The 25285-nt window shown below is 38.7% G+C and overlaps 1 protein-coding gene across 1 annotated transcript in view; it reads right to left on the bottom strand.

The window, feature by feature from the left end:
- Positions 1–25018, bottom strand: part of ARHGAP21 (Rho GTPase activating protein 21) — a 197793-nt gene extending 172775 nt beyond the window's left edge. The window contains exons 1-2 of the mRNA XM_001376252.4: positions 24732–25018; positions 22941–23278 (exon numbers count right to left, since the gene is read on the bottom strand). Of these exons, the coding sequence (XP_001376289.2) occupies positions 22941–23015 (75 nt within the window). The 5' untranslated portion in view covers positions 23016–23278; positions 24732–25018. The remainder of the gene's footprint in view (positions 1–22940; positions 23279–24731) is intronic.
- Positions 25019–25285: the final 267 nt, after the last annotated feature.

Here is a 25285-nt window from a genome sequence, read left to right as displayed (position 1 = left end):
GCATAGTAAGCAAAAAGCATCATCACCATCCCCCATTTGAGGGGCCCACTATCCCACATATATAGTTCAGGGGAAAATGGGCTCAAGCTTAGAAAGCACATGTGGCAAAGGAGTAACCCACAAATCTTATTTGCTAAGAGTCCTTTTCTCCATTTGTAGAATCCTTATGAAGTTCCCCTTGGGCATGATGTAATTTTCTGTTGGGCTCCCAGTAGATCTTTCTTCAATTTAGTTAAGCTTGCTCTCAGTTCCCTATTTAGACAGTGTTAATAGTTACTATTATCCAGGGATGCTGGTGAGAAGTTCAAATTCTTTACATTTGTAAGATCTACCTCCTAATCAAGAGCAACGGGGAAACAGTGGAGAGAGAAACACCTCCATCTCAGACCAAACAATTTTCTCTCAAAACACTAGGCTAAAACTCCTTCCTGGAACCTGCCTGTGTTCCAAAATGGTTATTTTTATAGAAGATCCATGGGGCATGACAGTTTCCTCAGCCAATACCAACATATCTATTTACTATCATTTCACTTCACCCAAAGACCTTCAAATTGACTCATGAGTCAACAGAGGTGTTCTCACTTGATTAGGGATTTCAGAGCTAAGTAACACACACACTGTGAATTACTTTAAATGGATGAGGTAATTAATTTGTTGATTCACTTTTAAATCATTATAAGATCTGAGATTTAGAGTTGGAAAGAACCTCAAAGCTCATCTGATTCAATTCTATTTTGAAGATGAGGAATTTGAGATCCAAAGAGGACCTGACTTACCTCAGGTGACTTGTATAGTGAGAGGAGGGGTTTGACAATCAGTCCTCTAACTCCAGAGTCAGTACTCCTCTAAATGGCACCACATTACTCCTTTTATAGATCTCCTGTGCCTAGCACAGTGCTTGGCACATAATAGTAGTAGTCTCTCAGTGTCTGAGAATAACAATTGTCTTTGTGCGTTTTCATCTATGGTGTACCCTCATATGGCTTTGGAGTCCAAAGACTGAGGCGCAGAGTTTGTGGCACATGGGGCCTGGGATGCCAGTTGTTATGGGAGGTGCGGTTGTGGCCTGGTGTTGGCGTTCACACGCAGCGGCAAGATGTCGACGTCGCTCATCTTCAAAGGTGGCGGCGGCATGGTGAATGTGGGTTCACCAGCTGCTTCTGTCAGAGGCAGCGAGTGCTAGTTGCTTTGGTGTGATGCCAGCCCACTTCAAGTTGGACTTTAGCTGATCCTTGAATCTTTTCTTTGGTCGGCCTTGTTTCCTGAGTCCAGCTGACAGTTCACCATAGAATACCTGTCTTGGTATTCGCTGGGGGTCCATGCGGATGACGTGTCCAGACCATCGTAGCTGGGTTTGGAGGACCAGGACTTCGATGCTGGTGGAGTTGGCTCTGTCGAGGACTTCCTGGTGGGTGATTCGGTCCTGCCATCGGATCCTCATGATTGACCGGAGGGAGAGTTGGTGGAATTGCTCCAGCTGTTTCATGTGCTTCCGGTACAGTGTCCATGTCTCACAACCATACAGGAGCGAGCTGAGTTATACACTTTGAGCTTCGTCGCAGTGCTTACACCGCTGTGTTGGAGGACTTTGCAGCGCAGCCGCCCGAGTGCCTGGCTGGCCTTTTGGATCCTGGCATTAATCTCGTGGTCTAGGGACCCGTCCTTGGCGATGGTGCTACCCAGGTACTTGAAAGTGTTGACGTTAGAAAGTTGCGTGCCGTCAATTGTAATGCACGGCTGGTTCGTTGACCTCCCTGGTGCAGGTTGGGACAGCACCTCTGTTTTGCTGAGGCTGATAGGCCAAACAGTTTTGTTGCGGTGGAGAACCTGTCCACAATGGTTTGGAGATGATTTTCTTGGTGGGCCATGAGAGCACAGTCATCTGCGAAGAGAGCTTCCAGGATGATTCTCTCTGTTGTCTTTGTTTTTGCAATCAGGCGGCGAAGGTCAAATAGTGAGCCATCCAGTCGGTATTTGATGTAGATACCCAGATTTAGATCCATCACAGCATGTCATAATACTTGGGTGAAGCATAGGTTGAATAGTACCGGAGCGAGGACACAGCCTTGTTTCATGCCATTGGAGATGTTGAAGCGATCGGAAGTCTCTCCACCAGATAGGACTTCCCCTGTCATGTCGACATGAAATAGCTGGATCAGTTTGACGAATTTTGCTGGGCAGCAGAGCTTGCTGAGGATCACCCACAATGCATCCCTGTTCACTGTGTCAAACGCCTTTGTCAGGTCTATGAAGACAATGTAGAGACTCAGGTTCTGCTCAAGGCATTTTTCCTGCATTTGCCTCACTGTGAAGACCATGTCGATGGTGCTGCGATCTGGTCGGAAGCCACATTGTGATTCAGGCAGGTTCTGCTCTGAAACAGATGACAGGAGTCTGTTGAGTATAACACGGGCGAGGATCTTTCAGGCAGTGGAGAGTAATGAGATGCCTCTGTAGTTGTCACAGGCTGCTCGTGAGCCTTTGTTCTCGTATAGGGCTATGATGGAGGCATCTCTGAGTTCTGGGGGGCATGTCTTCCTCTTCCCATATGCTGGTCAGCACTATGTGGAATGCTTGGAGCGCCTTTCCATTTAAGGCCTTGTACACCTCGGTTGGGATCCCGTCTTTACCGGATGCCTTGCCTGCACTCATTTGTTTAATGGCTTTTTGGACTTCCTCTATTGAGGGAGGGACGTCAAGTTATTTAATGGTGCGGTTTGGGGGGATCTGGTCAAGGGCGCTTTGGTCGACTGAAGAAGGTCAGTTGAGAAGCTGACTGAAGTGTTCTTTCCACCTGTTGCTGATGCCTTTTTTATCTTTTATGAGAGTGTCACCATCAGAGGATAGCAAGGGAGTGGTGGTGGGTTTTAATGGCCCATAGACAGTCTTGAGGGCACTGAAAAATTGTTTGTAGTTTTTTGTATCAGCAAAGCGCTGGATTTCTTCTGCCTTTTTTTCCCACCATCGGTCTTGCATCTTCCTGATCTCACGCTGCACCATGGCTTGGAGAGACTTGAATCTGTCCTTTTTAGGAGCGGAGTTTGGGTTATTTTGCCACTCCATAAAGGCTTTGTCCCATCTGGGGTGTATGGGGTTGGCACATAATAAGGATGCAATAAATGCCTGTGAGCTAATGGTCTTGGAAAGATATTACTGTATATAGTCAATGAGATAAACCTAAGACTGAACAAGAAAGTAGACTTATTTGCATTTGGGAAATTCATCACACTTTCAGAAAGTATAAACTTCTACATCATGACACAAAAGCCACTCTTTTTAAGAATCAAATTCTCCCAGGGAAAGGCAGCATGTTGTATTACAGGGCTAGCCTAAGAGTTAGGAATACCTGGTTTCAAATTCTTGCTGATATATACTGTCTGTGCAACCTCTCAGTGATGGAAGCAACTAACTCTAAAATTCTAAGTTTCAGAGAACTAGTAGATCTGAACTAGTAGAGATTGAAATCCCTCACTATAAGCTCTTAACAGATGAAATCATAACTCTGATTTAACTTACATACACGCACCAAGTTGATACTATATCCTTGTGAATTATGGAAACCATAATATCAGAAGAATAAAAAATAGAAAAGCCTCAGAGTCAAAGGAAACTGAGATACAGAGAATTCAAATGACTTGCCCAGTTATACAGATTGTAAGCATCTGTGGTAGGATCTAAACCTAGGTTTTTGTGTCTCCAAATCCTGTGCCCTATCTGTTATGCCATGCCTGCTTCAATAGGTGCTATTGTCCCATTTTTTCTAATCATGCAAATATAGTCTCTCTCCTGGCCAAAGTCCAGAGCAAGGGGGTGGGTAATCAGGGAGATTCAGCACCTCCAAAAGAACCCTGAAACTTCCCTCCCTTTTCACAAATACAAGCAGGTAAAGAACCCTAATCCAGAATTTAAACCCAAAAGTTATTGCTTTTATCCCTCCCCATTTCTTGGGCTTGAGCCTTCATAGTACCATTCCTACTTCCATTCTACTACAGAGTTTGAGGATTGGCAGCAGGAGTCCCAAGCACAGATCTCAAAGCCTTTGGATACAAACTTTAAACGTATCCTCTGGCCAAGGATGGAGGGAGTTCAACATTCTCGGCCAATCTAAATAGCCTGAGCAAGGTCACAATCATTGCTGTGAAGAGATTGAACAAAAAATGTCACATTCTTTGAATGTTACAACTCTCCAACTAGTGACTGTAACTGAAGCAGTTCTCCCTGGCCAACCACATGCTCCTGAGTTCTACCCTACTTTTGTAATCTGTACATGAAGAGGACTACTCGAGCCACAATCCAGGACAAACATAAGTATTTATACACAGGCAATATTTCTTCTTGAAGAGGGTCACTCCTTGGAAAATAATTGCAGGGTAGTGTGAGTAAGCTATTATTACATATTACAAAAGATATCTTGTGCACAAAAGTAGTATAAAAGACATCATTAAGGACAAGTTAACAAGAAGACACTTGGTTAGTGAAAAAAAAATAGCATATGGACATTCCATTTGAACAGGTAAAGAGAATAGACACACCAATGATGATATGGTTTCATCCAGATATTGAAATATTAGTTTAGTTGCAATTATCTTGTTAATTTCCCACTCTTAGAATTAACTTTGAAAGGATACTTAGAGGTCATTTTGTTTTGCAAACCTTAAATTGCTACATAAATTTTGCTAGCTATTTTTATATCCTCCTATCAAAAGCAGAAATGGCCTCCATAATTTCTCCCCACCCCATGCCAAAGTGGTCATCCAGATTCTGTTTAAATACTTACAGAGACAAAGAACTATCTATCTTACAAAGCAACACACTCAATTGTTGGAAACTTTTCTCATACTGAATTTCAATCTGCTTTCATATAACTTCTACCCATTGGTTCTACTGGGTAGAACTTTAAAGAAAAAAACAAAATCCATCTTAAAGTGTAGTAAAAAAAAAAAAACTAACCTTCCTTCATAATAGAGATGATAGCTAACACTGAAGTCTTTTTCTAGGCTCTCTCTTCTGCAAATATGTTTTTTTAATTAGCTTTTGAGAATGTTTCAAAATTTTTTGTTAGTATTGTGAAGCATAATTACGTAATGATTTTATTGTATTCTCTGTGAGAAAATAGGGCATCAAATTGAACTGCAAGCTCCAAAAGAAGAAAGAGAATTTGCCTTATTTATCTTTTTATCACCTGCTCTGCCTGGCATAGTGCATGGGATATAATAGAAACTTCATTTTCTAAAAAGAAAGAACTATTTTGAATTTTTATACTAACCAGCTCTGTGAAGCAAACCACTTAACTTCTCTAGGTCTCAGTGAATTTGAACATTTCTTAATTCTTAATATTCTAAGGCTAAAGTTCCTTAAACCAATTCCTTCTGTCCTCATATTATCTAAGAATATAACAATTCTGTTATAAATTGGTTGTTTAGTTATTTTAAAATGTGTTCAAAGTCCAAAATATTCAAATGAAATGATGTCAGTAATAGGAGCAATGTGTTAAATACAAGGTTCAATATTTTGTCAAGGCAACTGATTTCTACTGCAAGGGTTCTTAACACAAGATCCATGAACTTACTTTTAAAATATTTTGATAACCATTTTCCAGTATAATTGATTTCCTTAGGAATCCCAAATATTTTATGGGCTTAAAAATATTATTCTGAGAAGAGATCTATAGCTGCCAAAAGAGATTATACCTCAAAAAACAAACCCTGAACAAACCCTAACCTACTAAAAAACCAAGAACAGCTAGATGGCACAGTGGATAGAGCACTAATTCTGAAGTCAGGAAGACCTACATTCAAATCTAGCCTCAGACACTCAGGTGATCCCAAGTAAATCACTTAGGAGCTTCCGTGTAAACATGGCGGAAGTCTAGAAGCAAGACTCATCCTCTCCTCAGCACCCACCGATATAGACTACCTCAAAAGACAAAAAAAAAAACCAAATTCATAAGAACAAAGGGACTCTACAGTAGGGCGCAGCATTGAAGATATGTGGGATTTGGGCATTTCCACACTATAAGGGGGTGAAAAAGCTCCCAAAACTGCGAGCTGATCTACCCTCCCCCCATCCCACCTACGAAGCCAGAGTCGGAGCCAGCACGTGCCAGAATCAGTAAGCAAGGGGCATCTCTAGGTCCTTGGGAGCTGACTAAGACCACCAAAGACCTACCTCTGAGAACAGCTACACCTGAAACCCCAGCAGGCTGAAGAGCACAGACCATAGGCACTCCCGGGAAAATAGCACAGAGAAGGGCAGCAAACAGCAGAAGCTGCTGAGATTCGAGAGCTTGCCTCAGACAAAATCCTTGCTCCTTAGCTCCATACACAGAGAGCCTGCCCATCTTACTCAGATTTCTGACTAAAAAGGGAAGGAAAAACCTCCACAGCGATGGCAAATTGTGCCCAGGAGCAACAACCTCCATCCAAGAAAAACAGGAACAAGGGGTTGACCCTGGAAAATTTTTATAGAGGAAAAACCCAGGTTACAGAGGAAATACAGGAGGAAATTCAAATAAACCAAAACCTTCCAAGTAAATCACTTAATATTATTTGCCTCAGTTTCCTCATCTGTAAAATGGGCTAGAGAAGGAAATGGCAAACCACTATGGTTTCTATGCCAAAAAAAAAAAAGACTTCAAATGGGGTCACAAAGAATTGGACACAACTGAACAAGAACAATAAAATTCCTACCACAATGCCTGGAACATGAAAACTTAATAAATGTTGATGGATTAAGTACCTAGTACTGGTCTAAGTCATATCCACAAAACATTTTACCATAATTAAACTTTTAATCTGCCTCTAAGAATCTCCTAATAATTAACTGCATAATTTAACATCATAATGTCAAAAGAAATTTCACAAATGATACCTGGGGGTTATACATAAGATAAAAAGTTCCACTTGTGGCCATTATCTCACTTCATGAAAAGAAAAATGTGACAGTATCTGGGATACACTAGGTAAGTGATAAACTTATTTTTCAGCTATTAAAAACCTTCATTTTTTCCAACAGTTTAAATCACATTAGGTTTCTATGGCCAAAAATCCTTAAGAACAACAACTTTAATAAATACTCCTATAGGCAAGAGCAATGGCTTATTACTTTTTTCTTTTATAGCACCTCTTGGCTGAGTAGTGTTACATCCTTAAACAGTTATTGACAATGAAAACTCTTATTTCAATCACAGTAGAAAGCAAAGTTGAAAAATGAACCTTTACATGTTAGCCCTAACATTACTTAATGTACTACATTCAAAAAAGACATTTTACCTACCAGAAAGAAATGTTGTTGTTGTTTTAAACTGCCTATACTAAAGTTCTATTCTCATGCCTCTTCATGGCCTGAAATTGACTGGGCAGGTTTCCAAAGCCTAGAGCAGTGATGGCGAATCTATGGCACACAGGTGCCAAAGATAGAACACAGAATGCTCTCTGTAGGCCCACAGCCGGGCTCCCACCCCAACCCCAAAGTTTGTTACTAGAAAGGCAGAGAGACTCTGGCAGAGCTGCTCCCCTCCCCTTCCCCATTGTGCCTGATGACTTTTTTCACATCTCCTGTCCCTCAGCCCAGCAGCCCAATGGGACCACAGCTCACAGGTGGCAGAGCTAGAGGGGAGCACAGTGCTGAGGCTGCTCCCCTACTCCTCTTCACCTGCACTGAGGACATTCCTCACTTTACCCACTCCTCTGCCCAGCAGCCCAATGGGAATGCTTTCTTCCTCTCCTGTGTGGGATTAAGGGGGGATGGGGGTGGCCAGGCCCAGGACTCAGTCTGGGGTGGGGGGTGGGGGTGGACTCTGTATCTAAAAGGTTTGCTGTCACTGGTCTAGGTCAACAGAATTCAAACTCTGCTAGGGACTATGAACTAGAAAGAATTCTCACAAAGACTCTGAAAATAGTTCTCATAATCATGAGGTTGATGTTTAGAAAAAAAAGATAAGTCACACAAGTTAATCCCTAGGTAAGGGTGATGAATATCTTCCACTTTTAAAGACTAACTAAATCAAAGAAGGGTTTTGATCTATAACAGTACTCAAATAAAGTAAATCACAAATGCTTAATGCACAAGCATGTTAAAAATAAAATACCTAATCTGAAATTTTCTCATATCTAGCAAATTGGTAGAGCTTTGAATTTGTCCAACTATTCTGGAAAGCAATTTCCAGTAATTAAAATATATACACCCTTTGACTCAGAGATGCCACTGCTAGTATATTGTCCAAGGAGCCTAAAGAGAGAAAGAAAAGTCTAATATGTCAAAACTTTCTGATGTAGCAAAAATCTCAAAACCAAGAAGGGGCCCATTGACTAGGAAATACCTAAGTAAATTCTATTACATGAATTTAGTGAAATATCACATTGTCACAAATTATGACTGAAGCATTCAGAGAAACATGAAGACTTGTATTGAAATAATGGAATGTGATGTAAGTAGAATCAGGAAAATAATATACAAAACAATAATTTTTACAGAGAGTACAAGAAAAAAAATTGACACTGTAATTATGATGACTATGTATGTTCTTAAAGCACCTGTATATGGAACTCTCAGATAAAGATTATGTGTCGGAATGTATGAAATGATTTCTCATCTTGTCTTTTTTATTCTTTTGTTACAAGAAACAACTCTCTGGGTTGGGGATGGGAAAGGAATATGTTTAGAAATAAAGGTGATATAAAAATAAAAGTTAACAACAAAAAAAGTTTTTAATTGTAAATACCTATTAAAGACCAGTGCAGCATGAAGAACAACAACAGTATAAGTAAAAATACCTGCAACAAACCCTAGGACAACAAAGAATTTGTAAGAACACGATTAATATACTATGCAACTGTGCATTATTTTTTAATTCAAAGTAGAGGATTAACAGGAATAGGTAAAGTTTCTAAATGCAGAGCACCAATTTTCAAATCGAATATAGTTCTAACATTAACACAAGTAAACAGCATCAAGTCACCCATCAATTGCTACTCTATAATATAAGGAAAGTGTTCCTTTTGGGTAGCCCAGACTTGTTCAAGAAAATGGAATTATCCAAAGAGCACCAGTCATTGAGAACTTAAAAGTTATAAAGTGGCTGTCTTCTTCACCTTAATATAAGTACAGTTTCTGTATTATATGATCAAGAAATATGGCTAATTCCACAAAGTACTGTTTACCCATATTTAACAGCCTATGTAAGCTACAAATTCACTTTTATCAGAGCTTTAAATAAAGGGCAAAACCTTTCCGATTTTTGTATTTGTGAAATGCTCTTTTCAGACAATTTTACAAAAACAGACAAAATTTAAACACTATCCTGAGTTTTGTTTTTCTTGCTTTCTCAATGGGTGGAGAAGAAGAGTCAGAATGGAATATAAAATTGATTTTACAAAAAACCTACTTTGATGGAAAAACTCAAAACTAAATATTCAAATGAAATTCAGTGCTTTCCTACTAATAACAACAGTTAAAAATAGGCACAGTAATTTTCCAATATTTAATATAGGGTCTTCAATTAAAATTAAATAACTAATTCCATTTATATTTAATAAACATCAACCAATAAGAAATCAAATGGCTACCATGAACTGAATATCTGTATTTAATTACTGCAATACTACATTCATATTAACCAGCTTTCAGGTTGTCCATACTAGATTCTTTACACTTTTTAATATGATAAGAAAATGAATTCTTCTAACAAATAGCCACAGTGTAAAATTCTTGGGAAACAATGAAATTATGTAGGGCATGCATATTTAGTAGTTAAAAACTACAAGTCCACAGGATTTTCATCAGTGGCAGAACAGAAATTTCAGAACTCTCAACTCTAAAATTCCCACTTGATCTTGAGACATCATTGCATTTTAGTTTGCTAACCAGAGAATTTTCAGAAATGCTATATGTGGGTTTACAATGTTAAAAGAGGAAAGGAGGTATGTTTATTCAAATACTAGCTAAAGTAAAATATTTCTTAAAATAATTAACTTGTTTTAAAAAAAAGAAATGTTGGCAGATTATAGGTTTTTGCCTTCTGCAAAAGTAATATCTATAAAACATTCTACTGCAGATTATCTTTCATATTTTGGGTTTCTGTCATTTTACTTTCTTGACACCAATGACTGTATCTTGGAATAATACCAAAACAAAAAATTTAAGACTATATGTCACAGAATTATTTATAAATGTAGATCTCAACCTATCAATTCTTACCACCAGATAGAAGGGGATATATTATGGGCATTTTTATTTTTTAAACACTATGTGGATACTGATGCAGGTCATCAATTAGTTTTCCCTCAAAATTGTCACATAACTAACCTAACTTCTTTCCGAGTCATTAATCTCACTGACAATATTCCATATTTCCCCTGATATTTCTTGGTTAATAATATAAATGTTACCTTCAGAGGAGTAACAGCTCACATTTATCGTGTTTGAAGGTTTACAAAACAAAACATACATAGTTACATAAACATGTAGATGTGAAGGTCTGCTGCTAAAGATCTGCCACAGTTTTCATGTAGGTTGGTTTAAGTTCAAAGAAAATGGAGGAAATTGCTAGGCAGTTAAATGTGACTGGAAAAGAGTCTAAAGACAACGAAGCAATCTTCATTTAGCCAGATATATATATAGCCAGATAAAAAGAAAAGTGTATAAGAGAGAAAGAAGGATCTAAAAAGATTAAGAACATAAAGAAATTATTTGTGAAGGCAATGAACTAAGGAACAAGCATAAAGTTAAATGTTCTAAAATGGCAATTATATATGAAAAGCTATCTTTGGTGAACAGGAAAAAATGTTTAGAATTTAGTCAAGAGGTTAAGAGCACATATATAGGAGTGTGTGTTGGTCAAGAGAAAAGTCATCTATTCATTGTTGTAAAGGATGTGAACATGGAACCATAACTAGTAGTTTATGATGAATGGGTTGCATCAAAAACCAAAAACCAATTTTTATCTAAATGAGGTAAGAAGTAAGAAAAAAGAACACTGGTTATTTGCTTAGATTTGTATGACATCAGATGATATTTTCTTTACCCTAATACAAAAAAAAAAATTACCCAAAGAGGGCTTGGAGCCCTTGCTCTGTATTTTTATAAAAGAATCAGTCCAGTTTATAATCCCAGATTAATATTACACTTAAATATCTAGTTCAATTAATAGGCATTTGAAAATGTAGAAAAAAATTTTAATGTGTCTGTTTTTTACATAAAGACAAAGACAAAGTAAAAAAAAATTTTTTTAAGCCAAGAAAGGTTTTAAATGGAAAAAGGAGGGGATGGAGAAAACTTCATATGTATATCCACCAAACTAGTTACAGAGTAGCAACATTGTAGGAGGAATAACAGCAGTGGAAACTTAAATTTATAGAAGACATCCAAGAATGGCAATAGATAGCATTAAGACACAATTATAGTTAACAGGCAAGATGAACTCTATAGAGAGCCAAATAAAAGAAAATTTGATCTCACAAATATCACAAGATTGGAGGACCAAAACCCAGGATTGGAGTCTGGCGCTAATAGGGTCTATCTTATCTAAAAGAATAAGCATAGGTTAAAAAAAAAAATACAATTGAAAATCCAGGAAGGGGGTGGTGAGGGGGTGTTAACATGATAAAAATCTAGGTAAAGCCCAAGAGAGGCAGAAACAAAAGCAATACTGCCATTATATTAAGTCCATCTCAACAGAAAGAAAAAAAAAAGGATGAGGAACCTGCAAAACACAATTGCCTTAAAGACCATTTTATTTTTAGAAAGCAATAAAGAGAAATTCTACTTTGTATAAAAATCTAACAAAGAAAACAAGGCCACAGGCAGAGCTGTCAAGCTAGCTGAGAAGAAGTAACAAGACACTGAGAGGGAGTAACAAAAGGTAGTATGTGCCAGGCAAGTAAAATCACTGCCACTACCTGGAGCATAGGTGCCTGCTTAGACCCTGACAGAAATAGCTCAAAACTGTAATCCCAAAAACTGAGAATAGAAACACCACCATTCCCTTCTCTCTCAATACTGGCCCTATTTCCAACTCAGCCCCTAAAGCCATCATCCATAGAAGCAACTCCAGTGAAGGTATAACCTCACAATTGCCTCTGTAGGTGCTACAGTCCCCGTCGTCTCATTTCTCTCCACAGAAGTCCTGGGCGCTATCAAATGTGTCAACATCTAATGGGGATATGATATGATGTTAGTAAAAACAATATGAAAAAAGCATGCATTACCATTTGTTTTGTCTTTGCCTCCAAAGGACAAAAGAGACTTTTTAAATTTGATGTTTATCTGAAATCTCCTATGTAATATTATCCCAATTAGAAACTGAGCTTGACATCAGGGATCATCTATTGATTTTTATGTATCCCTATCAATTAGAGCAGTGCTTTGCACAAAATACACATTGAATGTATAATTTTTTTCATTTATTCATCTTAGAATTTGTGACAGTTTGGAAGCTCAATGAAATACTTTAGATCTAAAGCAGCAGGTTTCTAAGGATTCAGAAAAGGAGTAGATATGATTTCATGGGCTAAAACTCTTATAAAACAAGTCTACCAATGAGGAGAGGCCTCAAGAATGAAATTCTGAAAACACTGAGGGAAACAACTGAAATGAAGAAGTTGTCTAAAGAAACTGACATGAAATGCCCAACAAACTAATTCATCAACCAACTCAGCTTTTTAAAAGATCTGTTCAGAAAAATTAAGATGGTTAATAAAGAATAAATAGAAGAATGTAACATAGTATTTGAAAGACAGTGTCAAGAGTGTCCAAGCTCAGAATAAGCTTATGTCAGAAAAGAAACTAAGAAGAATAAGAAAAAAAAGAGGTTTAACTCTGTAGGATAAAAGAGAGGGACCAAAGAAGAGTGAGGATCACTGATTGCAATACATAAAATGATTACAGAACCACTACACTCCTATTTTGCTTCTACTTCTGCCAAGAAGAAAGATTCTTTGGATTGAAAAGAACAAAAATGGCTGATTAGAACAGATACAAAGAGAATTAAGGGGATAGTGAGACAGATCCTAGATATCCTAAATGACTCAACTGACCCCAAAGTGCTCTCTCCTGTACCTATGGTACAGAAAGAAATAGCAAAAATGATAACTGTGCCATCTTTTGTGATCACTTTAAGAATGGAAAACTGGAAAAGACTCTTGTTTGGAGACAAGCAACTGTTGTTCTGATTTTAAAAAAAAGAAAAAAAAAGGGGATGAGACTAGAGTTTGCCAACAATAGGCCTGGGAAACTTCAACTCATAACAAAATTTGATAAAGTATTTTTATTAGTGAACACCTTGGAATGAAATTTGAGATCACCTCAGCATGCCATCATCAACAGATCATGACAACCTAAACCTATCTTCTTTTTTAACAGGGTATTAAACTGGCAGATGAGAGGAATGTTATAGAGGCTCTTAATAGAGGTATTTGAGGTTCTTCATCAAAGATCTGTGAATAGATTTCAGAAAATGTGTGAACTCAGATAGGAAAAAAATTATTTCCATATTTCAATATAATTGGTTTCCTCTGTAACTATATGTATGTCTACATTTTTTTAATATATCTAAAAACAGTATTTTGAGAAGGGATCCATAGATGTGACCAGATTACAAAGGAGTTTATGACACAAAAATGGTAAAAAGTCCCTGATTTATATATAATTTACTTTACTGTTATGTAAAAAAGATGGGGAGATATGCATTCACAATAGAACAATTACACAGATTTGGAACTGATTGACTGGCCAGAGTCAACCTACAGTAAACTTGGAAAGAGGTCTCCAACATGGACCTGTATTGTTTACTGTTTATTAGTGGCTATGGATAAAGGGTGTATTTATCAAGTTTGCATATGACAAAGTTGAGAGAGAGAGATAAGACAGAGATTCAGGATTCAAAAAGATCTTGGCAGGCCAAAACATTGAAGATGAAATTTAATAGAATTAAATATAAACTCTTATACAGATTTTTTTAAAAAGCAACATCACTAATGCAAAAAAATGGCGTGGGGGGGGGGATGGCTAGATTGTAGCTCATCTTTTTTTCATGTACTGTAAGGTCAATATGAGACAACAGTATGATATGGCAGCTAAAGAACCCTTGGGAAGGGAAGAATAGTTAAGGAAGGTTTCATTCTCTGATTTTTTTCCAACATAGTAAAAGTTCAGGATCAGGGCACTGTAGCCAGTTTTAAAAACTCCTTCCACCTTTCAAAGCTTTATATAAAACCTACTACAGTGTCCTGAACCACCAAAAAAAGCCTCATCATAGGCCAATAATTTCCTAATCATTTTACTTAAATTACTTAAATCTAGTCTAGACTCCCAGAAACTGTTGATAATATGATATTTAATTTTAGAATACCTTCATATTCTTATAGACTACTGTACTGCTTTGGCAGTGTCCTGGCTAAAGCTTTAATAACCAAGAAAATAATTTTTTTAACCTACTCTTTCAACAATATCATGATGAAGCCTGTTCTGCTGCAGGACTAATGATGTAAAAATTCTTCCTTATATTGATCCAAAATCTGCTTCTTTGCAATTTCCACATATTGTTTCTACTTTGACCTTCTCAAATAACATAATCTACTCCCTTCTTTCATATGTCAGTCCTTCATACACTTAAAGAATGCCATTTCTCACAAAATCATGCTTTTCCTTCTCTAAATGAAACATCTTTAGTTCCCTAAATCATTACTTATATTACATAGTTTTCAGAAGCCCTATCATCTGGCTTGATAATCTAGGGAATATTCAAATGCAAGCAACATCCCTCAAAGTACAATATGCAAAACTACATCATTCTGACTACCACAGAACACAGGAGAGCAACAGATCATCTTCATCTGTGAAGCCTGAGACTATATTAGCTTAAGCTGCTAATATATACAGTATTGGCTCACACTGACTGACCTTTTGGTTACCCAAAATCCCTATAAGTTTAAAAAAGTTAGACTAGCTTAAAAAGCCAATTTAAAAATCACACGGTTAAATACTTAAAAACAACTTGGCTGCATTATTTTTATCTAACTTTCTAAAATAAAATTTCTAAATCTCCACATTTTTCATTATGAATTTATAAAAATTCTAATTCTGATAATCTAGCCTCAGAAAGAATTGTTTTGAAAAGTACAGAACATCTTGGAGATTTCATTTTTCAGTTTTGTATTTAGTCACTTCACCTTAAAGTGGACAAAAAAAATTATTAGGGCTAGGATATATACACAGGATACTAGTATCTTCATATTATAGTTTTTATTATTATTTTACTTGAAAATGATTAGCATGAAGCAGCACTTAAATATGTATTAGGGAACTCTAGGAGGCATTTGAGCTCTTGGGCTTAAAAAGTTACAGTCATGTTGATACTACTCAAGTTGCTACTGTTATTATTCTCAATACCAGTAGGCTTTATTTATTATAACCACAGCATGCACCTTTTGCCAAAGCAAAAACCAAGTACATAACAACTCATCATAACTCAGTTTATATAGCACTTTAAAGTTTACAAAGCACTTTCTTCCCAATAGCCCTGTGGAATAGGAGTATTAGTATTCCTTTGCTAGAGGTTATATCAAGGAGTTACAAAAAAATTAGTGACCGCTTACATAGCTATTAAGTGTGAAGGAAAGCTTTAACTTCAATATTCTGATTCCAATATTGCCATACTCAAGCATGCGTACATAACTTGTCTCTATATATACATGAATGTATGTATTGTAGTTTTATATTTATTTATTTGTTTTGGGATCTGGCCTGGACAAGATTCTAGGCCTCCAAAGAAAAGAACACATGTGCTAAAAAGTGTTTAAGCTTTGATTTTAGCAGTGTAGGCTTACTGAAAAACAGATGGCTCATGAGATCAGAAATGTAATACTTAAAGTCTTTGAACAGTTTTCTATATTCTCCACATACTCCTCTTTGGCACCCTCAATCAATCCTACCTTACTTGCTGTGATTATGAGTTTTGTTCTTACAATTTGTATGCACTTTTCTAATATCAAATAATTGCAGGTTATAGTCTTACATCTTCCATCAAAGTTACTACTTCCTGCAGTGGTGATCAAGTAAATAAGTAGAAGTCATTTCTTTTCAAGGCATTAGAAATGAAAGTTCTCTCACAGTTTATTTATACACACTGAAGAGAGATGATCTAAGACCATACCACAAAGGAGCTGAGCAACCTATGACTTTAAAAAAATCCTAGAAAGTTGTCTGAGGTACACAGAGGTCAACTGACTTGCCCAGGGTCCCACAACTAGAGAATAGGATCTGAACTCCAGATTCAGGACTGTATCATTAGCATCTTTTACATACTCAGTATGAAAATAATGTAAATTAAACTTCATAATCTGATCAAATTATTTAAAGGCAGTGAGTTTTAAATTTATCAAGGTCAATATGATATAGTAAATCTTTACACTCATGTTAAAGTTCAACTCTTCATTTTACAAGTGAGAGAACTAAGGTCCACAGTTAAGTAACTTCCTGGTCATCAGAAAGGTAGTAACTAGCAGATAGGAATTGAAGCCTTTAGTGTCCAAATTCAGTATTCTGTCCCTACTGCCCCCTTTATCAGTTTTCCTTTCTCAAGCCTTTGCATGTTATCTGAGTTTATTTGATTGGAGGGGGATGAGCAAGGGGTTGGAGGAGTACTTATAAACAAGACTTCTAAGACAATACAGATGTTGATTAACACAGTGATAACCCCTAAATTTGTTCCCAGGCTTCTTTGCTTCCCTCCAAATACTCTCCGATTCAGCTACACTGGCCTTTCTGCTGTTTTTGTGACAGGACACCAACTCCATCTTCAGAATCAGTGCTTTTTCCCTAGTTGTCCAAAACTAGAATATTCTTCCGCCTCTCTGCCTCAGCTTCTTTCAAGATTTTCTGCATCCTACATTCTCCAAGGGGTATTTCTCCCCAGTACTGTCCACTTGCTAGTGCCTTCCTTCTAAGACTATCTCCAATTTACCAGGTCTATATGGAGTACATAAATGTTTGGCTTCACCATTACAATGCGAACTGCTTAATGGAAGAGACTGTTTTTGCCTTTCCTTGTACTCCCAAGCATTTAGCACAGTGCCTGGGAGTACTTTGTTGTGCATGATGTCTGCCTCTTCACGACTCCATGGATACTCCATGCCAATACTATCCAGCAAAGATACTAAAGCAATTTGACATTTCCTTCTCCAGTGGATAAAGGGAAACATGGGTTAAGTGATTTGCCCATGGTCAGAGCCAATAAGTGTCTGAGGCTAGATTGGAATTCAGGCCTTCCTGACACTAGACCTAGTGTTCTATCCATTGAGCCATCTATTTCTAATAGCTGCCTGTCCAATATAGTAATCACTTAATAAATGCTTGTTGACTAATTTGACTAAACAGAGCAGAATCTATCCATGCTTCTTAAAAATTTTTCCAATATTCTCAAATTCAGCAGTCATCCTTCCCATCACCACCTTCCCACACACAGAAATCATAGAATTTTCAAGCTTTATGGGAATTCCTCATTTTACAGATGAAGAAATGGTGATCTCTCCAGGTCAACTGACTCTCTTAAATCATTCTTCACCTTTTAGCATTCACAACAGAAAAAGCAGACCAGCAGCAGGGTCACATTTCTCTGCCAGGCTTGGAGACTTTACTATTAAAGATTCTCTTTCATTGGTTTAATTATATAATGAGTAAACATATATACTTTTTTTAACCCCTTACCTTCCATCTTAGAGTTAATACTGTGTATTAGTTCTAAGGGGTAGGCAATGGGAGTTAAGTGATTTGCCCTGAGTCACAGAGCTAAGAAATGTCTGAGGCCAGGACCTCCCATCTCTGGGCCTGGCTCTCAATCCACTAAACCACCCCCTAAACATAAAAATATTTATGAGGAAATTAAATAAGTGACTTTCCAAAGATATTTAAAATAATCTCTGCTAAATTTGGTAACCACAAATACATTAAAAACAGTCAGCATGGGGGGCAGTTGGGTAGCTCAGTGGATTGAGAGCCAGGCCTAGAGATGGAAGGTTCTGGGTTCAAATCTGGCCTCAGACACTTCCTAACGGTGTGACCCTGGGCAAGTCACTTAATCCCCATTGCCTAGCTCTTACCACTCTTCAGCCTTGGAACCAAAATGCAGTATTGACTCCAAGATGGAAGGTAAGGGTTTATTAAAAAAAATAAAAAGTCAGCATGACCATATGCATTTTCACAGGGAAAATAAGACACAAACATATCCCCTTCTCATTTGTAGTTTAATATTAAAAAAAAAATTAAAATCATCTTTCTGTCTTGCATTCACTGATCTGATCCTAAACTTCAATGAGTCCATAATGTCAAAGTATAAATTCATTTCCCAGCGACTAAAAGCTTTCCAGAGTATGGTATCACCTACTTTCATAGACTCCTTCTAGTTTATTTACTCTCCACATACTCTTTCCCATCCAAAATAAATCCCTTTCTACCTCAACATCCCCACCTCTATTTCCTCTTCCCTATTTCCCTGTCCTCACTAGGCAGGAAAAGATCTCTCTTCTCCACTACAGCTGTCAAATTCCTGCCTGGTTTAGAAACTTTACTATTATAGACTCTCTTTCATTGGTTTAATTATATAATGAGTAGACATATATGTTTAATCCTATTATATTGTGATTCCATAGATCTTTCCACTACCTAGTGTACTACTCTACAAACAAAAGGTGCTTAATATATGCTCACCATATAAACAAAGATTCATTAAGTATATAATTTATATCAAAGTCTCAATAATTATAATATTTGCCTGTTAGACATAAATATCGAAGACCTGTATATAGTACTGGCAAAATCTAGTAGTTAACACACACAAATATACATACACACATAAATAATGAATAATGAATCAGATAAAAGAATTTTGCCCCTGAGATTCCACTGCTAAAGAATACTCCCTAAAGAAGTCAAGGACAGAAAGGAAGGTTCCATTTACACCAAACTATTAATGGTAGAGCTTTTACAACGGCAAAAAAAATAAAATAAAAACAAAACACACCCATTATGGTGAATGGCGAAATAAATCGCAATATATGAAAATAATGGAATTTTGCCACACTCAAATAAATACTGGAAATGAAGACTATAGAGAAGCATGGAAGACATATATGAACCGGTATAAAGTAAGCAGATCTAAAAATATGCATACAAAAACAATTACAGCAATGTAAATTGAAATAACAACAAAAGAAACTTAATGCTGCGTAATTATAAGTGGCAAAGCTTGACTCAGAAGTTATGAGAGTGAACTTTACAGAAGTGGAGGGCTGTGAGGATAAAGCATTTCATATACTATTAGACTTAGTGAATATTTTGACTGGTTTTGCTGAACTGCTTTCTTGCCCTTTTTCTTTCCTTATTATCTGAATGGGGAGGGAGAATCAATATATCAGGAAATGAAAAGATGTGAAAATAAGAACAATATTTATAATTTTAAAAATTAAAATAAGTAAGCGTATGATAAAATGTGAATTATGCAGAAGGCATCAGAACAGGTAAAGGAAGTACAGGTATTTGGGGGAATCTCTTAGGTTGAACCTCTAACATAGCAAGATACTTACTCTAACACTCAGTTTGCTCATCATTAAAGTCAAGATAATAATATCTCCTATACCTACTTCACAGGGCTGTTATAAGAATCAAATGCTATCATACATACATACCTTGGGTTTTTTACCCCCACTATCAAGGGCTATAAAACTCCAGCATCAATAGAAATGGTCAACTTCTCTTAAAGTTTCAGAGCTGTTTGGGTGTGGCACTAGTGATTAAATGGCTTGCTCAAGGTCTTACAGGTCATATGTGTCAGAGGCTGGACCTCTTTCCAATATGACACGCTGGCTCTTGAACATCAGCTAATATCATTAAAAATATAATAAGCAATGGAAAACTAAAGAAAGGTTTCAAGAGGAGTTGAAACTAGAGCTGGATAGAAGGAAAGCTGGGTAGCAACAAACTGTGAGAGGAACATGACTAAAGGCAATGGTGTTCAAGTTAAAAAAAAACACAAAAATTCTGCACAAGCTAAATTACTAAGCCAAAAAAAAAAATGCTACAGCTCTTCAGGTTCAGGGTAAACACTTCTAAGTTTCACTTGTATATACTTTGAAATTTAAAAAATCTAATTTTGCTGGAACATAATCTGAACCATTTTCTAAGGGTGAATAAAAATAACCATTTCCATTAGACTTGTTACATTTTCAATTTGAAGAGGGTAATAAATCTATTTGCATTTCTATATGACATGAGTGTAAGGCTTAAAGGGAACATAAATTTGTGTGTGAAGTTACATAGCAATAAACCTTATTTGTAGAAGGTGGAGCTGACTAATTAGATAAGGCACGAAATAGAGACACCCAATAACTCCATTAATTTCTACTGAAGTCTATGTTTGATTCCTCCCAACACACATTAACAAAATTGGATTGTGGATTCCAGTCTTACTACAAAGAAATATATGTGATTACCACATGGTGAATTAAGAATAGAGAAATTTAACTATTAACTTGGGAACCTTGAAAACATTTTTAAGGTAACTTTGTTCTGTATTAAGATATTAACGCTTAACAAAATTAGATTGCCAAAAGCTAAATAGTAGACACATTATTTCACCCAACCTAGTCTGCCAACATTATTGTAAAATAATTCCCTTTTAAACGTTTATAGTTATAAATATTCCAGAGGATTATTATAAACAGGGAGTATAAAATAAAAATCATAATTAAATGAAAAACATTTGTATACACTTCTTCTTACTCTGGATATCAAACTGTTTCTCTGTATTAAAATGCCACTTTACTTCACATTTCATTATATCCAAACAGACTATCTAACATAGGAAAATGAACTGCAGTTGAATCTAATAAAAAAAAGTACTCTGTGTGTGAATGTGTACAGAAACATTCTAAAGAAAGTACAATTTTTCCCCCCAAAAAAGTATTTTTCTTAATTTCTCCCAGACAACACAATATGATCTTGTCAATACCATCAAAATTAAGATATTTCACAGATACTTAAAAAAAAAGATACTGTAATTGTTAATAGAAACCAATTGTACAATTGGAAACATTTCTTTCTGGCAAGTGTACAAGGAATGTTCATTTTGTTTTCAAGGATATTTAGCTTAGCTATTTTTTAAAACTTTCAACTGGAATTAATTGCTGCAAACTATAAAGCAAATAGCATGCTAATTAAAATATCCATTAGAAACATATGACAAGCTGTTAGGAGTATACTGCATATTATGTAAGTACTAAATATATCAAAGCAATCATCAAGTTGGAGGCCTTCACATAAACTATTATACCATTTCTAAAAGGAGTTATTATGGTACCACACCAATGATCAGAGGATTATGCTACTACTGTACTCAGTCGTGTTCATATTTGTACCTACAAACAGGTGTCTTAAGATGTTTTCTAGAAGTAAAGCCCTAAGTAAATTTCAAACAATATCATCTGACTAAAAATGAAGGTAAAATGAATTCTCAATAAATGACTGTACTACACCAGATCAACCAATTAGGAAATAAATATATATATATATATGTATATATATATATATATATATATATAAACTTCAGATAATCCAAAATAAAGTCAACAACATAAGAAAAAAATTCTTTCTATGTTTATATAATGTATGAGACTACACTTTTAAACTATTTTATAAAACTGTCATGACTCATGCAGTTACATTTGCTAATGTCACAGTCTTCATTACCATTATGATTATATGACAAATTACTTAGAAATGACTAATGAGAGGAATGTACTAAACTCTAAATTGCAGCTACTTTTCCTAGTCAAGTTAAACAGTTAATTTTATAGTAACAATACAGGTTTTTATAAGGCAGTTTGTTGGATCTTTTGTACTTTTGGTATGTAAATTATGTAATCTCCAGTAGCAAAGTAATCAAGGATTCCTTCTTCATAGGAATAGATTCAAAATACAAAAAAAGAAAAAAGAAAAGAAAGCTGCATTCAAAGTGAATGCAGATAGAATAAGTAGTTTCAGTCTTGATTAAAAAAAAAAGTTCTGAGGAAACAAGCATCCTTTCTAGTTGACCTGGCTCCACCAATGATGATGATGTATGCTGACTGCCAGTGGGTCCTTCAGAAAAGAGTAGCCTGAACAGGTTAACAAAAACACTAAGGACACCAATTCACCAAACTTCTTAATAGGGAAAACCTAAATAAACAGAAACCCATCAAAAGCAGGTGAGTTCTCAGAGATAATCAAAGATGCAGCATTAGGTTACATGCAACACTACCTACAAAACATTTTTAAGGCTAGCTAGGCTAGCTCCTTGGAAAAGACTGGAATTCTCTCAAAGGGAAAGACAATTTACAGGAGCAGAAATCCAAGCACAGAAGACAAATAAATCTGTTCTAGTCATCTAGTCATAAGAGGAGGCCACATCCAAGACATTCACACAAACAAACAAAAAACCAGGGCATCCACACTCCCAAACCCCCAGGGGATGAGCTTCCTCCTGCCAGTGAGAAGTAGACATGGCCTACCAGGCAAGCCCTTCACCCAGTATCCTCAAGGGACAAGAGGATATCCAGGGGGCAGGGGTGCTTCTCTTTCCTTTTCTCCCCAAACACAGAATTTTGGGGAAGACCAACGGAGTAAGGCAACTTGAGAGCTGGAGAAACTTTCTTCCCTGGCCAATAGGTGCAGCTTGGAGGCCAATGGAATACCATGGGAAGTTGTTCAACTCTCCATTGCTCGGTCCTGAGAACCGGCCATTAATCAGCTGAAATCCAGGAAAACAATCAAACCAAACCCAATTCTTTTTCCCTTTAAGCATCTCAACTGCGGAGGCAGCAGAGGCAGGCTTCCCTGCACCAAGCTCGCATCACATCCCAGAACAAATAGCTGGGAGAAACACGCCGTGTGGTCTACAGCTGGGCTCTTACCTCCTGGATAGGTGTTCCGCAAGGCTGATGGCCGTCTCCATCTCCCTCAGGTAGACCGGTCCAACGTGTCGCCATTATTTCATTTCAAATTACAAAGGAGGAGCAAATCCTCTGGAGTCCACATTGGAGGAAAAACCCTGTACAGGCACACACCCACCGCGAAGCAATTCCAATTCAGCCCCAGGGAGGGGGGAAGAGAATGAACGACAACCGGGATGGTTATAGTTTAAAAAAACAACAGCAACAACAAAAAGCACCTTCTTCTAAACGCCAGGAGAATTTCTTCGGACTTCAAATGAGTTCGGAGTCTTCCTCCATTTCGGACGGTAGGAAAAGACCTTTAAAAAAAAAAAGTCGGAAAGATGTGTCTGAGCTTGGGCTAGGACTCTCCCTTGTTAGACTAACTGCAGAACCTGGTCATCTTCTTTCTCCTCCCATCCCTAGAATCCAGGGGAATCGGAGCGTGAGGCGCAAGAGCTACCCCACTTTCCCGGGACAAGTTAACCAGAGCCAAGGTAGCCCTTTCTCCTAATCAGGGACAAGACTCCTTTCACCCTTGGTGGTCCATTAGTCCAGTCCAAGACCTCATCTGAATAGATCTCCGGTCCCTCCCCATAACACCCCACAAAATGGGTAACTAGTGAAGGCTGGGAAAGGGGAGGACACTCCAATTTCAGCCCTACACTGGCGGTTTCGTAGATAGGCACTATTGGAGGGTATGGGGCGGTGTGTGTCTGTGTCTGTGTTGGTGTTTTTAAGGCACTCTAATAACAAAGTTTTGGGAGCAGAATACAAAATCTTCTGCATTCCTCCGAGACACTCGGTTAGGTGAACTTTTCCCCCCACGAATCTGAAATAGGATAATGTTTTTCAAACACGCCCATTCCCCCCAGCTACTTCCTAGCCCCAAACTAAACAAAAACAAGCTTCCAATTCGGAAGACCGTTTAATGCGCCCCCAAGGCGTGCGGTGCCCCCTCCCCCTTAGTTAAGGCGACCACCACTCGGAGAACCCTTCAAAATTCACGACCCCACCTCCTCTCTGCATGCCCTTTCCCCACTCTAGCTTCTCTTCCGCGGAGGTGGCTGTTTTCTTTGGCTGGCAAGGAGCTGGGATGGGTGGGGAAGAGTGGAGAGAGAGCCTGACTGAAGGGAGCGAGCCTGGTGGGGGCTTAGGAGGGTCATCGAACCTTCTGGGCAGTCTTGTGAAGCCTCTGGACCCCTTCTCTGAATCAAGTTATTAAAAAGACCGAAAATAAAATAGAAGGGAAACTGATCATACAGTAATAAAATGATCAATATACAATATTAAATTGTCGGACCCCAGGTGGGTCCGACCCAGTGGCTTGAGGTTCTGGCTACCTAAGTTAATGGGCGCCCCCTCCCCGTCTAGCACTGCCGCCTCACACTCCTTCCAAAAGCGGGGAATCCTCCCCGGCCACCACCACCACCTTCTCCGACTTCCTCCACCCCTTCCCCGGGAAAGGGAGGCCCCGAGTTGTGGGTTTAGGGAGGCAGGCTGGCGGGCGGGGGCCGCCCCGGGAAGGCGGGAGCCGGCGCTGCGCTAGGCCGCGGACTCGGTTAATATTAATGAGGCGGCCGGCACGGGCCAGGCAGGGCCGGACACCTCGGCCGCCGCCGGCCTTTGTGCCACTTCCTCCCCCGGCCTTGCCTTGGCGGGCGTGCACACACGCACACTCCCACTCACAGCTCAGCTCCAACTTCCCCAGAGAGCACCCTCTCTGCCCCCCCCCACGCCCTTCGCCCACCTCCACCCCTATACCCCACGCACCGGGCGCCGGCTCGTGCAGCCTCCTCTCCTCAGACGGAGCAGCCGCCCCCGACCCCTCCCGGGCACTGCCACGACCTGTCCCGGTCGGCCGGGCCTCGTGGAGGGCGGGGCGGCCGCCGCCGCTACCGCCGGGCTCCGGGGTCCCTAGGCGGGCTGGGCCGGGGGCCCCGCTCGGGCGCCCCGCTAGGACCAAGTGACAGGAGTGGCTTTCTCCTCCGCCGCGCGGATTGTTTCCCGGGGGCGGATTTCTCGCTTCTTCCTCCCTGGATCCACCTCCTCCCACTCCCCTCCCTCCTCTCCGCGCCTCTCCTCCCCTCCCCGAGGGAGGCTCGGGGGCTGGTTTTGTGCGTGAGCGCTATGTGCGTGCGTGTGTGTGTGTATGTGTGTGTCTGGAATAATACTGTTCTCGCCGCGAGCTCGGCACACCCCCTACACCACGGAGCTGCCGGAGTGCCGCGAGGACGGGGCCGGTCGCCCGGGGCTAAGCGGAACCGAGCCTGGGACGGTCGAGCGAGAACTGGCCCTAGAGCGGGAGGGTCGGAGGAAAGAAAGGA

This window comes from Monodelphis domestica, chromosome 5 (assembly GCF_027887165.1).
Source record: "Monodelphis domestica isolate mMonDom1 chromosome 5, mMonDom1.pri, whole genome shotgun sequence".
In the NCBI taxonomy this organism is placed as follows: domain Eukaryota; kingdom Metazoa; phylum Chordata; class Mammalia; order Didelphimorphia; family Didelphidae; genus Monodelphis; species Monodelphis domestica.
Note: the sequence above shows the minus strand (reverse complement) of the source record. Positions and strands in the feature narration are given on the sequence as shown.